Below are 18,667 nucleotides of genomic sequence, written 5' to 3'. Positions count from 1 at the left end.
GAGCTCTGGCTGCTCTTCCAGAGAGAGGACTGCAGTTCAGTTTTCAGTAACCATGGCTGGCTCACAGCTGCCTGTAATCAAGCTCCAGTGGCCCCTTCTGGCCGCTTGCACTCATGTGTGCATACTCCCACACAGACACATACAGATCACAATTGAAAACTGGCTTAGTTCCTCACTTCCCTAGCCACTTACCGGGTGCTCGGTAGCCACCTGGGGCTAACTGGCTGTTGTGTTGGAAATGGCAGATACAGAACATGCGTCATTCTACAGTGCTCTATTAACCAGTTGCTTTAGAGACTGTTCATGTCACAGTGTGGCAGTTTTAATAACTGTTAAGCTAATTTTGGGGGTTGCTAAGGATAGAGAACCAGAGTTTCACACATGCTAAGCCCCACTTTCTATCTTCCAGACCTGTTTTTTTCTTTGGAAGTGTTTGCCCATTTATCAGGTAACAAATACAGTGCCCCTAAAGATCATTACATTTTAGTTCTTTTTGTAACTAAAACTTAAATAAATTTACTTACTATCTTAGTCCGTCTTCTATTGCTGTGAAGAGGTACCGACCACAGCAACTCTTTCTTATAAAGGAGAGCATTTAACTGGGGCTGACTTACAGTTCAGAGGGTTAAGTTCATTGTCATGGCAGGACGTGGAGGCAAGCAGGCAAGAGAGGTAGCGAGAGTTCTTTGTCCAGATCCACAGGCAGCAGGAAAAGAGAAACTCTGGACTTGGAATGGGCTTTTTGAAACCTCAAAGCCCACCCACAATGACACGCTTCGTCCAATAAGGCCACACCTCCTAATCCTTTCAAATAGTGCTACTTCCTATGAGTCTGTCTATGGGAGCCATTTTCATTCAAACCACCCACCACAACTACTGAAGAGTGAGTTAGGAATTTTAATTTAATATGCCAGCTCTGCACTCTTCCACACTGCAGGCACCACTTACATGTGGCTTCCCTGTATAAGAGCCAGCACCCTAATGAATTCGGTATTCATCTGTTTTTATATACCTAAATCAAAATAAACAAGACTTGTAAACAGAATGAAAAGCATGCTTATTGTGTGGTGATTTTTGTCTTCTCTCAGCCTTTTAAAAAGTAATGCCAAGCTGGGCAGTGGTGGAGCACATCTTTAATCCTAGCACTTGGGAGGCAGAGGCAGATGGATCTCTGTGTGGGGCTGCTGTGACCATTGAACTGCTGTGACTTACTCTAGCTTATAATAGGTTTCATTCTTTTTTTTTTTTTTTTTTTAAGATTTATTTATTTAGTATACAGTGTTCTGTCTGCATGTATGCCTGCAGGCCAGAAGAGGGCACCAGATCTCATTGCAGATGGTTGTGAGCCACCATGTGGTTGCTGGGAATTGAACTCAGGACCTTTGGAAGAGCAGCTAGTGCTCTTATAGGTTTCATTCTTAATGATAGTGTGAAATAGAACTATTCCCTACTAGGTCTCAGAAAATGGTAGGTAGTCATCTTTCACTCTAGTTTAGGCTTTTCAGGATTCAGGGATAAAGAAAGTAGAATCAATAGCATTCTGTGTTTTGAGAAAGGATTCAGGACCAGAGGAAGTGGGGGTTTGTTTTTGTGTTTTTAAATCTTAAGTGTTTGTAAATATTTTATTTTGTTGACTAACAGAAGTTTTTCCTTCCTTTTAAGTACCAAAAGAATTGGTGGAGCTCCATTTGAAGTTGATGAGGAAGATTGGCAAATCCGTTACAGCAGACAGATGGGAAAAATACCTGATCAAGGTAACTACAAATTACCTTCTCTGCCACTGAAATACTGTTCATTTAATGTGAATTGATATTTGTGTTTAGTAATGCTTCTCAAATGATTGGAGTGCGACTGCACTCCATGTTACTGTTGTGTATGGATTTCTCTTTGTAAGTTTATGTCGGGAGACAACATTAGTATTTATTTAGTGTTGGGTTTTGGGGAGAACTCTGTGACACTCAGGTTAGCCCTGAATTTGAGATACTCTTGCCTCACCATGCTTAGGTAAACAACAGCTTTATCATGCCTTGAGCATGCTAGACAAAGAACTCTACCATTGTAGCAGTCTTACTTTCTAGTTAGGTTTAAAAGTTGTGCCTTTTTGGTGTCCTGAGGTTTTTGTTTTGTTTTGTGTTTGTTTTTTAAAGCTGAAGTCTGTGTAGCCCAAGCTGGCTTTGAACTCCCCATCCTCTTGTGTCTGTAATTTTGGGCACATGACACCACTTCCACTTGCTCAGAACTTTCCACATTTTCTCTCATTCATTCTTTAAAATCAACCCGATCAAATGAAGTATTTTTGTTTAAATCACCCCGAAGGTATAGACAGAACCTGAGTTTATCCCTGATTTGAAAGAGAAAATCTTGGGGCTGGAGAGATGGCTCATCAGTTAATAAATAGCACTGGCTGTTCTTCCAGAGGTCCTGAGTTCAATTCCCAGCTACATGGTAGCTCACAACCATCTATAGTAGGATCTGATGCCCTCTTCTGGCATGCAGGTATATATGCAGAGCAGTCATCCATGAAATATTTTGAAAGGGAGAGAGAATCTCTAAAATCTATTAGGTCAGTAGGAGAGACTTCTGAATCATCCATCAAGTCAAAAAGTCAAATGTGTAATTGACAGGACAACCTAGGTAATCTCAGCTGTAGGATGGATCCTCCTAACAGCAAAAGTATTCTCTGTATAGGATGACCTTGAAGTTTTGATCTTCCTCCCTCCACTTCCGAGTGTTGAGATCTAGATGTGTGCTATCATGTGGTGCTGGGGATAGAACCCAGGGCTTTGTGCCTGCTAGACAGACATTCTACAAACTGAGCTCCATCCCCAGTCCCCCCGTTCAGACTCTGTCCAGAATTGCATCCAAATGATGAGAACTGCATACTAAAGAGAAGCCTAAGCTCATGTATGTTGTTGTACTTTATTTACATGATGGTCAGTGGGATTATTTTGACTTCGGTATCATACTAAAGTATTAGGTTATAATTTTAGGTGATTGAAGAAGATTTTTCTTGTCTGCTTAGAGAACAAAACTGTGATCAGTTGGTGAGATGGCTTGGTGGGCAGAGGTAGTTGCCACCAAGCCTGATGATCTGACTTTAATCCCAGGGTTCTACATAGTGGGCAGGAACCCTGGGATTTGTCCTCTGACCTCCGTCTCATACTGGAAACCACACAAAAATAATCAAATAAAACTTTAAAAATACTATCATTCTTCTTTTTTTTTTTTGTCAGGGGGATGTGTTTGATTATAGGGAGCTGTGGAAAGAGGATTCATTGTAGATAAGAACTCTTGTTTTTATAATAAATATCATATACACTATTTGGGTTGTCTTTGTTTAATTATATACCACTTCAGATTAAGTGATAGGAAACAATGATTTGAATCAGTTCAGTTTTTATCAGATTAGGAATTGCAAAGATCACTTCTATCATCCTATTCACTGAAGTACTCAAATCTCTGACCAAAGCCACCGGGGGAAGGAACATAGGCTTCCAACTCTAATTTGTAGGACTTTTGAAAAAAATCAATATAAAATATACTTGGCTGGGGATGTAGATCCGGTGGGTAGAGTCCTGGCCTAGTATAACAGAGACCCTGTGTTTGATTACCAGTACTGCCTAAGTCTATAATCCCAGCCACTCCAGAGGTTGGAAGTAGGGGGACCACAAGGTTTCAGATTCGGCCTCTAAATGAGCTAGCTACAGGTCCCCCTGGCTATATGAAACCCTGTCTTCAGAACAACAAAAGGAAAGATAGATTTTTCTTCACAAACGCATGCAATGCGCGCACACACACACACACACACACACACACACACACACACACATTTAATCTAATTTAAAAAAATAAATGTTAATAACAGGTCAAATGGCTCAGCAGATATAGGTGCCTGCCGCCAAGTTTGACCACCCAGGTTTATTACCTAGACACATGGTAGGAGAGAACTGACTCCTTCAAGGTGTCCTAACCTCCACATGTGCCCTGTGGTAGATGTGCACTCACACATATATACGTGCACGTGCATTCATGCACACACACACACACAAAATTAATTTTCAGCATGTTAAAGTATAAAATAAAGCACTGTAAATTTGACTTAGAATTTCAAAGATTTTATGTAATGGTATTTTCTAAAAGAAAAATTAGGTAATATTTAATTAAATTGCTGAAAACATTAATCTATGAATAATAAATGAATAAATTTTTAGCTATTCCAAGTGCTTTTTAAAATACCAGTGAAATTGATCTTTTTGTATTTGCAAAATTACTAATTAATGAAGGGTTTGGAGCTTAAACAGAGATGCTGGGATATCAGGATACTAGTTTTAACATAGTATTTAAAAGAATTATAAGGACTGTTAATATCTGTTTATATTAGTTTTTATTTTTATTTTACTTATTTATTTATTTTGAGGCAGGATCTCTCGCTTTGCAGTCTAGGCTGATCTTCAATTTGCAGTCCTTCAGAGTATTGAAATTATAGATATTCTATATTAAGCCTGGCTAAAAGAGTTTTTTAATTTTCTGGCTTTTTTTTTTTTTTTCAATGTTCTAAGAAGTGAGGTAGAAGTATCATATTCTAAGTCTGGCTCTGTTACTAACAAGCTTTAGTATTTTGAGTAAGGTAATATCTTAAATAATTCACTCTGACTTGTTCTCAGGCTTTGTAGGATGCCAAAGTAGAGATGAGATGATTTTATAGGACTCTTTAGCCTATGACGTGGTTCTAGTTCTACTGTTTTGTGTTGAGATATATTCACGTACTGTAAATTCTTCCTTTCACAAAAACAGTTGAGTGGCGTTCAGTGCATTCAGAGTTGTGCAGCCACAGCAGTATCTAATCAGAGAAGAAACTTGACACTCTTCAGCAGTAGCTGCACTTCCCTCCATTTTATACTGTTATCAATTTGCCTGTTCTGGATGTGACATGTGAATGGGATCATGAATATAAAGTCCTTTGTGTCAGCTTTCTTTTACTTAGTATTTTTATGGTGCTATGCAGTGGCCACTATGTAGTTCCAGAACATTTCATCACCAAGGAAACTTTGTATCTCTTAAAGACTTTTTTCTACTGGCAGCCCTGGTAGTGACTGCTTTGATTTGTCTTGGAGGATTTGCTTATTCTTTACTGTTCCTGTAAGTGGAGTCTTAGCATACCGCTCTTGTGTCTATTCTTTCACTTAGCTTCATGTTTTCAAGGTTCATCCATTTTTTGGCTTGTGTTGGTACTCTTGTTTATGCTTAATAATATTCCATTGTAAGGTTAGGGCACATTTTATTTAATCATTTATAGGTTTATGGTGTTTGGCTTGCTTCCATCTTTTGCCCACTGTGCAGGGTGCTGCAGTTTGAACATTTGTACAAGTTTGGGGTATACAAGTGATTTCATTTCTGTTGTGGAAGTCCTGTGTCATGTAATAATTCTGTATTAACTTTGTGTGAACTTGCTAGACGCTTCCAGTGATGACTTACACCATTTTACATTTCTGTCAGGAGTGTATGAGGGTCGCAACACACTGACTCATTTGTTTTAGAGTAGCCATCCTAGTGTGTTTGCATTTCTCTAATAATTAGTATGTTGAACATCCTTTTCATGTGTTCTTGCCTGTCTGTATCTTCTTTGTCCTTGCCAATTTTTAAGTTAGTCATTTGTATTGGTGCTGCTGAGTTGTCTGTTTCTTGTATAGTTCTCTATGTATTTTGTATACTAGAACTGTACCAGATATATGATTTGCAAATACTTCATTCCATTTTTGAGTTGTCTTTTTACTTTATTGATAGTTCCCTGTGATGCATTAAAAGTTAACTTTAGTTTTAATTAATAAAGTCCACAATATCTATTTTTTTCCTTGTGTTTCGTACTTTGATGTCGTGTCTAAGAAACTCTTGTCTAGCCCGAAGTTTAAAATGTTGTTTTGTTAAGTTTTTTTTTTTTCCTTGTAGTATTGAGGCTTGAACCCAGGACTGTGAGTACATGCTACCACTGAGCTACATCCCTAACTCTCAAGGGACAGATGTAATACTACCTTTTTAGGTTGAGGTCTTGGCTTTAGACCTGTGATCTACTTTGAGTTAACTTGTTTATTCTGTGAGATGGCCATCTAATTAGATTCTCGGCCATATAGATTTCTAGTTGTCCCACCACTAGTTATCAAAAGAAAGCCTTTTCTTTCATTCATTGTGTCGACATCTGGAGAAAGGCTCCCGACCAGGAATGTGCTGTTTCGTTTTGAAGTTCCGTTTCCATTCCATTTATCTCTTTTTTTACTGCTGTACTGTCTTGATTACTGTCGATTTTTAGTTAGTTTAAAATGGTTCTTTTTCTTTTCTTTCCCTTTCTTTTGTTTTTTTGTTTTTTCCAGACAGGGTTTCTCTGTGTAGTCTTGGCTGCCCTGAAACTTGCTCTGTAGACCAGGTGCTGGGATTAAAGGCATTCACCACCGCCACCCGGCTAAAATGTTACCTTTCATGATTGATTTACCTGTTTTACTCTTGGATTATTCATATGAATTTAGGATCAGTTTACCAATTTTTTTAAAATACCAGCTTGAAAACAAATAAATAAAATGCCAGCTTGAATTTGTGTAGAGATTGTATTACCATCAGCAATTTTTGATCCATAAGCAAAGTCTGTCATTTAGTTTTGGTAAATCTTCTTTAAAAACTTGTGTAGTTTCTAAAGTTTGGTCTTAAATAGCCATTCATTGTATTTGGTCTGTATTTTATTGATGTCAAAATCTATAGATGCTCAACTCTCTTAAATAAAATGGCATTGTAATTGCATGTAACCTATACATGTAATTAATTTATTAAATTATTTTGTGTGTATGGGTGTTTTGCTTCATGTCCGTGTACCATTGTGCATGCCTGGTGCCCTCAAAGGCCAGAAGAGGGCATCACATTTCCTGGAGCTGGAGTTACAAACAGTTTGAGCTGCCATGTAGGTGCTGGGGATTGAACCCAGGTCCTCTGGAAGAGCAGCCAGTGCTCTTAACTGCTGAGCCATCTCTTCAGCACCGTGTGTTTGTTTTTGAGACAGGGCATCACTCTGTAGTTCTGGGTGGTCTTGTATACTGTATGTAGAACAGGATGACCTTAACCTCACAGGAGATTTGTGTGCTTCTGCCTCCTGAGTGTTGTGATTTAAAATGTGTGCCACCGTATCTGGCTCCTAACTGCCCTTTTATCTTGAATACTTCTCACCTTGCCACTCTGAGCCACTGTGGCCGCTTGAATGAGGTGTCCCTGTATTCTTGGGCATCTGAACACTTAGTCCCAGTTTGTTTGGGTAGGTTTAGGAGGTGTGGCCTTGCTGGAGGAATAATGTCACTGGGGCGGACTTTGAGGTTTCAGAAGTCCTGTCGCTTCACAGCTTCTTGGTTACTGTTGGAGGTGTGAGTTCTCAGTTGCTGCTCCAGCTGCTGTCTGCCGTTGTGCAGTCCCTGTTACCATTGACCCTAACCCTGAAACCGTAAGCCCCAAATAAACCCTTCCTCCTATAAGTTGCCTTGGTTACGGTGGGTTTTTTGTCTTTTTTTTTTTTGAGTCAGGGTTTCTCTGTGTAGCTTTGCGCCTTTCCTGGAACTCACTCTGTAGCCCACATGGGCCTCGAACTCACAGATATCTAGCTCTGCCTCCTGAGTGCTGGGATTAAAGGCGTGTGCCACCCTGCCCGGTCGGTTACTGTGTTTTATCACATCAATAGAAATGTTTTGAGAATCCTTTAAAGACTGTCAGGTCCATTTGCTATTTTGAATTAAGAATCTTTAGTTTTGGTCAGCAAGTTGGGAGGGAAGGGTTTCTTTTACTTACACCTCTGATCATAGTCCATCATTGGAGGAAGCCAGGCAGGAACTCACTCAAGCAGAAACCATGGAAGAATGCTGCTTACTGGCTTGTTCTCCATGGCTTGCTCGGCTTGCTTTTTTATGCAACTCAGACTGCTTGCCTAGGGGTGGCATCACCTGCAGTGGGCTGGGTTCTTTCATATCAATCATTAATCAAGAAAATGCTCCGTGGGCTTGGCTAGAGGTCAATTTGATGGGAGACTTTTACTCAATTGAGGTTCCATCTTAGGTGACCCTAGCTTGTGTCAAGTCGACAAAAGACTAGCCAGCACAGGCCTCAAAGTCTGGTATGTTTACTATGTGGTCCTTTACTGGAAAAATGTACTTGACTTTTAATGTATGTCATCCCTAGAATAGCAGCATATACACACTTAACCCTTATTTGTTGAATGAATAAATGTTATTAAATAACTTGGCAAAGACATAAAGCTGAGCTGTATCTTTGATTTTACAGCTTTAAAAACAACAAAGTTCTCTATTGGCAACAAGAAAAATATCTAGCTGGGTGGTGGTGGTGACTCATACCTTTGATGTTGGCACTCGGGAGGCAGAGGCAGGCAGAGGCCAACTCGGAACTCGGGAGTTCGAGGCCAGCCTTGTCTACAGAGCAAGTTCCGGGACAGCCAGGGCTACACAGAGAAACCCTGTCTTGAAAAACAAAACAAAGGAAAGAGAGGAATCAGTATTGTTTTCTAAAGAAATATTATATTTGTTCATATACTGTATATTATTTTCTTCTCTAAATCACCAAAAATGGGCATACTTTATATTGTATGAACTTGGTGTGTAGTTAAGTATTTGGCAGTAAATTTTATTTATATAAAGTAACCAGTCATTATGTTTGTTATGGTTTGAATATGAAACTCCTCTCACAGCTTATATGCTTGAGCACCAGGTCCCTATCCAGTAGTACTACTTTGAGAGATTGTGGAACCTTTAGGATTTGAGACCTAGCTGATGGACATAGGCCACTAGGAATAAGCCTTGAGGTTATATATCGTGGCCCTGCTTCCAGCCAGAGCTGTCTGTGCTTCTGGTCTGCCAGAATGTTGGGAATTGTAGCTCCATGCTTCCTCCAGCGTGCCTTCCCTACTCTGATGGACTAGCTGCTACACTGTGATCCAGGACCAATCCTTCCCCCTTTATGTTGCCTCTGTATGTGCTCTGTCACACTGATAAGAAAACAGCCATTAAAATACTGTGAAAGTCCAAGTTCAAGTTTCACTTTGGCTCAGGTTATATTAAGCTTTTCCTTTTTAGACACTGTTCCCTGTGAATTATTAAAAGTGCTATTGCTAGTCTAGAGTAGGAAGTCACAAACTATAGCCAAATCCTGCCTGTTTTTGTAAATAAAGTGGAATTGGAACACGGACAGGTCTGTTGGTAGATGATCTGCAGTTGACGTCATGCTACAATGCCAAGCCAAGCAGTTTAACGAGAGTCCATGATGCTTAAAATATTTATTAGCCCTCGGCAGATACAGTTGATTGATATCTGGTCTAAAGAGAATGTAGACCATTTACTGTTCTTAGTTTTGGCCACCATAAAATTAAAATGCTGGACAAGACCACTGACCAACCTGATGTCAGGGATATGGAAAGGATAAACCTCTCCATTTATATCAACATGGGGGCCCACTCAACTGATGTCATAAATACATCAAAAGCCAGCTCTGTTCTCTTCCGAACCTGTCATACCTGTAGAACCCATGATGTATTCATGTCACCCACCAACGTTTTTAGCCTGAACTAAGATTTAGGTGTTGCCCCAGAATTCTTTTCCTTGCAGCCCAGCAACAATGAGATCTCTCGGGTTCCTTCCTTTTCTCTGCTCTCCTTTGCACACCCCAATTGCTCTGTGTGTCTCATGCAGTTACCATCCCTTATCTGATCCTTCATATTCTCCCCCTTGACTTTGGACCACCACCCTATCCTTGAACATTTGATCGCCTCCTGGCTGGTGCAAAAGGATGTGCGTGTATGTGTCTCATGCATGTGGGTGCACATGTGCAGGTCTGTGTGTTCATCCATGTGTACTTGTATGGAAGCCAGAGGAAGCCAGCTTTAACATTCTTCTGCCTCATTGATGCCCTTGAGGCAGGATTTCTCAACCTGGAATTTTCAGCTAAGCTGGCTGGCCAGCAAGTCCCAGTGATCTTCCTGTCTTTATCACATATTTGTGCACACCAACACCCCTCTTCTCCTCCCCAATTACAGGTATGTGTGGCCACACTTGGCTTTTACATGAGTACAGGGTATCTGAACTCAGTCCTCGGTCTTGCACAACAAGTATTCTTACCCACTGAGCCGTTTCTCCATCCCCAAAAGGGACTTTTTATACACAGAAATGATACGACAGTACTTTCCGATTTAGAAACATTTCCTCTCACTTACAAATCTACTCTGCCTTGAACCTGCCATCTTTTTCCTAAGAGTTCTTGCAGATGCTGTATCTTTTGGAATGCTTTCCTGCCAACTCATTTTCCTGGCAAATTCACTTATCCCTTAAGCCTTAGCTGAGTATTACTGTCTCCTTGAGGCATTTCCCAGGAAGATGCCCCTTAGTTTAACTCCATTATAGAAACTATTGTTTGAATTTTTCCTCTGTGGACTTGGTATTAACTTCATTGTGGAAACTATTGTCTGTGTTTTGTTCTGTGTTTTCCTCTGAGACAGGGTCTCGCTGTGTAGCCTCAAGCTTCTGAGTCTGCTGCCTAAGCCTCTCTGGTGCTGAGATTTACAGGCGTGTTCCAAAAGACCTGGTTCCTATTGTGCGGTTTTTATAATGAGTATTCACTATGTACTGTTTAAAACTTTACATTTTCTTTTGTGTTATTGTAACTTTGAAATACAGATTATCTCTGTTTTGTGTATAAGGAAATTGAATTTGAGAAGCTAAAAAACTTGTACAGGCCCATATTGCTAAACATGAGAGAACCAGCATTTCACTGAAGCCCAGGACTTGCTGACTCCAGGGCTTTTGATGGAGCATTCGATGAACTGCCTCTCACATTGGTCTCTCCTCTAGATTGTCTCTTGGATGCTTGCCTCCTTTCACCTTTTAAGCAGGGATGCTAGGTTAAGCAGTCGCTTAGACAGTTTCAGTTTTCTTGTATTTATTTCTCACTTGCAGTTGGCAGCCAGTTCGGTGGTAGTACTTTTACCTTTCTTTACTCTGTATTGTTTTCCTTGTAGTAGTGCTATACATATGTTAGTACTGAGAGCTGTTTCTTTCTCCTTTGAAGTAATGGGATATCATTAAATTAAAATTCTGTTTAAATACAGACCACACATCGGGCATTTACTTCCCTCCTCAGCTTAGACTAAGCAAACCACACTACTATCTCCTATTTGTTATGTATTCCTAGGGTCTCTTTAAAACAGCTAAACTAAGACCTAGAGAGTGAGCAGGACTTGGTTAGGAAATTGCCAGTAGCTTAGCCTTACTATAGTACCTGTAATAAGGTACCAAGAGAGTGTAGTGAAGAGCTCATCGATCCTAGGATGCGGAAGTGCTTGTGAGAAGCAGAATGAACAGTGAAGAAGCCTTAAATTGGGGTTTGGGTGTGGGAATGTTTCCCCCCTCCTTCACTCCCTTTCCTTTGTGGAAAGTAGAACCAGCAGATCTTGATACCTGATAGCTGGAGAGGTATCCGTGTAACTAAGGGTATTCGTTTTTGTTTCATGTCTTGAACTGTCTAACATACATTGTTCAGAATTATTCAAAATAGAAGAGAACCCACAAATTTTATCTAGTTACTTTTTACTTTTAAGATAGACCCTTCTAAAAATAAACATGGTGAACCGGAATTTAAACTAAATGATCTGCTAGGACCTGTTGACTTCCTGCTTGGTTGGGTAAGCCTTGGCCCTATGTTTCACATTCCTTTCACTTGGCAAGCCACAAAGGAATTTCTGTCATTGAACTCTGATACATCATGGAACTCTTGCGTTGCCTTTGGTTGTTAGTGATTTCAGCCACCACAGACAATTTCAGACAGCCTTGACGGTGGATGATTAATGTCCCTATACTAAGAATTTAGTGTCTGTGCCTAGACTTTCCTGTTGCCCTGCTCTTTCCAAAGTCAGCCACAAGGCCTTCAAAAGTAGCAGGGAATGGGATTATAAAAGAAGCTATCCGGGCAGAGAGGTAGCTTAGCTGTTAAAGGCCGGACTCACAACCAAAAATATAAAAAAAGCTATCCTAGTTAGTGATGTGGTACGCGCCTTTAATTCCAGCACTCAGAAGGCAGAGACAGGCAGATCTCTGAGTTCGAGGCCAGCCTGGTCCACAGAGTAAGTTCTAGGACAGTTGGGTACACAGAGAAACCTTGCCTTGAAAAACATAAATAAATAAACAAGAGGCTATCTTTTTTCTTCTTCTTTTCTTTTTTGTGTTTATCACTATTATTTTCTTATTTTCTGTGTATGAGTATTTTGCCTGGATGTTTAGCTGTGTGTCCTGTGTGTGCCTGATGCCCAAGGAGGCTAGAAGAGGGCATTGGATCCCTTAGAACTGGAGTTACAGATGGTTGTGAGTCACCGTGTGGGTGATGGGGATTAGATCCAGGTTCTCTGGAAGAGCAGTCAGTGCTCTGGGCCGCTGAGCTGCCTCTCCCCACCCCACCTCCTTTTTTTGAGACAGGATTTCTTTGTGTAGCCTTGGCTGTCCTGGAACTTGAGCTCAAAGATCCACCTGTTTCTGCATCCAGAGTGCTGGGATTAAAGGCATGTGCCACCACCACCTGGCTGAGGCTATCCCCTTAAAAGAAGTCAGTTGTAACTCTAAGAGAAGCAGGTGACAATTTATAATTGTTTTTCTTTGATTCTGTGATCCTTTCATGTATTGTGCACTAGTGATTTAGATAACTTTTTAATGAAAAAGAAATTAGATCACATTGAATATAGTTGTTGATGTTTTCCCCCCAACATAATATTTTTATTAATTATTTGGATATTTCATACAGTGTACCCTAGCACACTCTTCCTATTCCTCCCAGGTCCACCCTCCCACCTTTGCACCCCCCTCTAAAAAAAAAACCCACCAAGTCCCATTTGTGTTGCCCATACACTCACTGGAGCATGGTCAAACTCCCAGTGGTTAGCCCCTTAAAGAAACTGAGTCCTTCTCCCACTCCAGCCCTGCCAGAAGCCATCAGCTGTGCAGGACTACACTTGAGCACCATTATTACAGTTTTCAAATCCTCTCTTCAGTAGCTTCCTGTCTGGACGGACTGTGTGTGTGTGTGTGTGTGTGTGTGTGGGTGTGGGTGTGTGGGTGTGTGGGTGTGTCGGGGAGGTTTTGTCACAGAAGCCTTCAATGTCTAACCATGTTGATTTGCATGATCTGTGCTGCCACCTGAGGCCATGTTGATTGATGTCTGTGGTCTATGCTGCCCCCAGAGGCCATGTTGATGCCCGTGATCCAGGCTGCCATTGGAGACCATGTTGATTTCTGTGGTCTATGCTGCCCCCAGAGGCCATGTTGATGCCAGTGATCCAGGCTGCCATTGGAGACCATGTTGATGTCTGTGGTCTGTGCTGCCCCCAGAGGCCATGTTGATGCCCGTGATCCAGGCTGCCATTGGAGACCATGTTGATGTCTGTGGTCTGTGCTGCCCTTAAAGGCCATGTTGATGTCAGTGATCTATACTGCTGCTGGGGTCCAAAAGCAAATGTGCTTCTTAGACAAGGAACAAATAAGTAATAAGTAAATTATTTTATGGGCTTTTATGCAAAAAGGATAATGAGAAGATACCTTAATTTGGGCCAGTGAAATGGTTCAGTGGGTAAAGGCACTTGGCAGCAAGCCTGATGGTCCTGAGTTTGCTCCCCATAGTGGGGACTTGCATAGTGGAAGGGGAGAACCAACACCCACCTCCACACGTGTTCTGGTCATTCCTGGGCAGGCCGTCTTTACAGAAGATAAATCAATAAAAATGTAATAGAGTAACCTAACCTGTCCTTCTGGGGTGTGCTTCTACTCTTCCACAAGAAGTAACCTCATTGTTCATCCCTCGGAATAAATCAGGGAGTCATACATGGTGATGCATGGCTCAAATTCCAGCAGTGGGGAGGCCGAGGCAGCAAGATTCTGAGTTCAAGGCCAGCCTGGGCTGTTTAGTGAGACCTTGCCTCAAAAAGCAACAACAATAACAACAACAAAAGAGTGAAGGGAAGATAAAAGAGACAATTTTTGATAAAATTGTCCTTAATAACAAATATAGAAATTCTTTGAATGTAAATAAATTTGGTAAAACATGGCCTTGATCTGAATAATCTCAAAAAACGTCATCACTCCACTACCCTTTCCTTATTTCCCTCACTTCCTGCATCCTACCCTACCCATCCCTTGGGCTGGCAACCAACAAGGTTTGTACTACATAATTGCGCGGTCGCTGAGGTACCCACACAGCCCCCAGCCTGGTGCTGTGATTCTCTAGAAGCTGTCATCAATTATGACTTCATAAGGGGCATCTTTCATCATTTGATAATTTGATCATATTTGATAAGAATCAGATGTTTACAGCTGTATTTCTTAAGTGAAATAAGATTGGTGCTCTTAGCTTTTATTTGTATCCTAAACTCTTTGTGGAGTTTTAATTGAGATGTAATTCACATAACAGGATTCTCCATTTAAAGTGTGTGCTTCATTGATTTTTTTTGTAAATTCCCAAGATCATCAAACCATTACCACAATCTTATTCTAAAGTATTTCTGTCACTGAAGAAGGAGATTTAGTATCCATCATCTGTAGTCCATCCAATACATGCATACCTTCTTATGCCAAGCCTTTGGTAATCACAACTCTCTACCTTCTGTCTCCATGAACCTTCCAATTCTGAACATTCCTTACAAAGGAAACGAGAAACCTGGCCTTGGTATCTGTCTGTTTTCAGTTAGTATAAAGTTTTCAAGGTTTGTACATATTGAAGTATGTATTAGTGTTTTATTCCTTTTTATTGCCATACTATTCAGTGTTTGGATATTACTGCCTTTTATTTCTCTACTAGTCCATAAACATTTAAGTTTCTTCTCATTTTTAAGGAATAATGTTGCTATGAACATTTGTATACACGATTTCGTAGGACATATATTTTCATTTATGTGTTTTATACCTAGATGTGAAGGGGTCATATAATGATTTCTGTGTTTAACTTTTTAAGGAACTACTGAATGGCCTCCCATAGTGGCTAGGCCATTTTACATCCCCACTGTTGATATAAAAATGCTCTCTGACCTCTACACAAGGAATCTTAAAGAGAGTAAGAGCTAGTTTATTCTGGAGCCATTATGAGTGACCATGGCCCAGGAATACAGATTTAGGTTACTCCAAATCCCATGTTCCAACGTGGAAGCAGTTTCACAGGGTTTTTATGGTTTCATAGAACAAAAAAGTCACAAATTGAGGCAACTTTAAAATATGTTGGTGGGTACACCAGGGAGGTGAGTACAGTGAGATAAGGGCCATTCTATAGGCCCCAAGATGCTGTTCGATGCCATTTTCAACTCGGCTTGTAGAAGCTAGTGTTCTGATAAGTTAGTAGCTAGGAGGTTGGTTGGTTAGTTGGTTCATTCATTCATTCACTCACTCACTCATTATCATGAGTTGTTAGTTCAGATATAGAGTGGAGCAAGGAATGACTGTTCCAGAGAGCTAAAAGTAATTAGCTTCTGTACCTACCAAATTCCGATCTCCCCTCAGTGCTAAAATCCCAATTGGTCCATCAGTCTCTGCAGACACAGACTCCTTCCAGGAGTTCTTTGTTCACAGCCAGACACAGCTTCTTTTCAGGATTTTTTCATACCACCAAAACTTTTTAGAATTCTGTTTTTTCCATAGTGTAATACTGACTGCTGGTGTTTGATAACTTACTTTTGGTACTGTGCTATTGTACATGGAGTATTCTTTAGTTCTCAGCACATTCCAGGTCATACACAGGTAACTCCCATGGTGCTCCAAAGAACACACAGAGGATGGCAGAGCACGGAGCGAAGCCAGGTTTGTCTGTCCTACAGCCTGTCAGTTACTTTACTCATCCTTGAGATCGTACCCAATAGAAGTAACTGAAGGGAAGTTTTGACTCCACTTTCAGGGGTTTCTAGTCCGTCATGTTAAGGAAGTAGCAGAGGCGGCTCAGTCCTTGTTTGCAGCCAGTCGTCTAGCTGGACCACGAGACAGAAAATGTCCTGAGGGTCTCATAACCTTACACAGCATCACTAGATGGGAACCAGGTGTTCAAGCACATGGGCTTGTAGGGAATGTTTTATGTATTACACAGAAGAGTATCAGCAAGAACACCAGATTTGTCCTGAGAACGTAGCTGACTCTCTTAATTCCTAAGTGTATAAGTCGATTACCCAGTAAATAAAATGTAATTCTTATTAAATGAAACTGTATGAATGCCCTCAGCACACTATTGTCAAATTGTTGGAATCCAGCCAGGCGGCGGTGGTGGCGCACGCCTTTAATCCCAGCACTTGGGAGGCAGAGCCAGGTGGATCTTTGTGAGTTCGAGGCCAGCCTGGGCTACCAAGTGAGTTCCAGGAAAGGCGCAAAGCTACACAGAGAAACCCTGTCTCGAAAAACTAAACAACAACAAAAAAAATTGTTGGAGTCCAACAAATACTGTATAAATATTAACAACTCATCAAAGAAACATCACTATAATTTTAAATAACATTTTCCTCTTTTGTGGCATTTATTTCTTCACAAATTTACTTGAATTTGACCCAAATTATTTATGCTTGTGGATATAGTAATACTGCATTGTGCTTTCTTTAATTTTCTATGTGACGACTTCAGATGGTTTAATGGCTGTTTCATAAGGACATACCCAGGGCTTTGATTCCTGACTGAACTGAGAAGGACAGAGTACAATGTATATAGTTCATCATCCATTTACTGTAGCATTTTTATATTTTTTGACTGTTATGTATGTATAATGTTAAATACTATTTTTTAATACAACTTGCAAAATGGAGCATGTATCCTACTTCATACCTCATATAAAAATTAACTCAGGCCGGGCGGTGGTGGCGCACGCCTTTAATCCCAGCACTCGGGAGGCAGAGCCAGGCGGATCTCTGTGAGTTCGAGGCCAGCCTGGACTACCAAGTGAGTTCCAGGACAGGCGCAAAGCTACACAGAGAAACCCTGTCTCGAAAAACCAAAAAAAAAAAAATTAACTCAGAATGGTTCAATAATGTAAGACCTAAATTCATAAAACTCCTAGGGGAAATCCTTGTGATCTTGCATTTAAACTATATCCTCAGATGTGACACTAAAAGTATAGGCAACAAAAGGAAAAATTAGCTAGACTTTATCAGATTAAAAACTTTGGTGCATCAGAAAACGTTATAAAGAAAACGAGGAAGGCCTGTAGAATGAGGTAGTTCATGCTGCAAATTATGTACCTTGCAAATCATTTTATTATCCAGAATATATTAACAACTCATGGGCTGGAGAGATAGCTTAGTGATTAAAAGCACTGGCTGCTCCTCCAGAGTACCTGAGTTAATGTAGTGTGGGGGTTAGGGAGATGGCTCAGACATTAAGAGCAGTTGCTGTTCTTCTGGAGGACCCAAGATCGGTTCCCAGCGCCCACGTGGTTGTTCACAACTTGTAACTCCAGTTACAGATGATCAGGCACTGTTTGGGCCTTTACGGGCATTGCATGCGCATGGTGCATGTGTATTCTTTCAGGCAAAACACTAATTTGCATAAAATAAAATAGAAGAATAAAACAAATGGTAAAAATAATAAAAATATGTGTTGTGTAAATGTATAAAAACATAATGAAATCCATTGTCATATTAATATATGCTGATAGTATTCAAAATTCACTATTATACTGGACATAGAACATAACATTAGAAGTGGTTCAGCAAAATATATGGTTAATCCCCAGAAAATAAAAACAGAAAATTAAAATGAATTAATAACTAATAATTGTATTTACATCTTAAACATGTTCCATACACGACTGAAGCTAGGATTGGAAAACAATATTTATCTACGTTTTGAAGATTACTAGCATTTTTTTTTAAACCACCTCTTTTTAACTCCTGCTTGTGTTCTTTGATTCTTCTTATGGCTTTCTAGAATTCTTTTCAGGTTTGCATATATATAATGGAGGCATGCCACAGCGAGTATGTGATTGGCACATTCCTTATCTTTTATTTGCCCCAAACCTCCATTTACAGAAGAGCCTGCAAGTCCAAGTCGAACAGGTGATTGACTCAGCAAAGTCACCCTTCTGGTAGGGAGAGGCAAGATGTGAATCTCATCTCAAATCTCAAAAGCTATGTGGTTTTAAACCTCCATGTAAGTTCAACAAAACCCTCAATCAATAGACAAAAGTGATTAAAATGAGGGTAGAAATTAGTGAAATGGGGCATAAAAGGATATAAAGGATCAGTGAAAAAAACGTTCTTTTTGTTTTTTTATATTGTGTGTGTGTATGTGTGTGTAAGCCTTTTTTGTGTGGGTGTCCATATAGGTCAGGACATCATCTCACTTGAATCTCTCCCTATCTCTCTCTGTCTATGTCTCTGTCTGTCTGTCTGTCTGTCTGCCCCCGCCTCTTTTACACACACGCACACGCACACACGCACACAAATAATAAAAAGCAATTTTTCTACATGCTGGCTCCTTAGTGGGTAAAATGTCACTAATCCTTCTGATCTGTTCACAGATGTCACTACTTGAATAAAACCTTTGTTAGGTTTCTTTTTCTCCATTGATTGTATTATTATTATTTCTCTTTCTGTGTTCTTATATTTGTAGACTGTCGATTGATTGATTGATTGATTGAT

At 40.3% G+C, this 18,667-nt stretch overlaps 1 protein-coding gene across 1 annotated transcript in view; it reads left to right on the top strand.

Annotated features, from left to right (window-relative positions):
* Positions 1 to 18,667, top strand: part of Rsf1 (remodeling and spacing factor 1) — a 125,490-nt gene that overhangs the window by 32,808 nt on the left and 74,015 nt on the right. The window contains 1 exon segment of the mRNA XM_052714832.1: positions 1,663 to 1,754. Coding sequence (XP_052570792.1) covers positions 1,663 to 1,754 — 92 coding nt within the window.

Source organism: Peromyscus californicus, unplaced genomic scaffold (assembly GCF_007827085.1).
Source record: "Peromyscus californicus insignis strain IS unplaced genomic scaffold, ASM782708v3 Scaffold_4__1_contigs__length_199733344, whole genome shotgun sequence".
Classification (NCBI taxonomy): Eukaryota; Metazoa; Chordata; class Mammalia; order Rodentia; family Cricetidae; genus Peromyscus; species Peromyscus californicus.
Note: the sequence above shows the minus strand (reverse complement) of the source record. Positions and strands in the feature narration are given on the sequence as shown.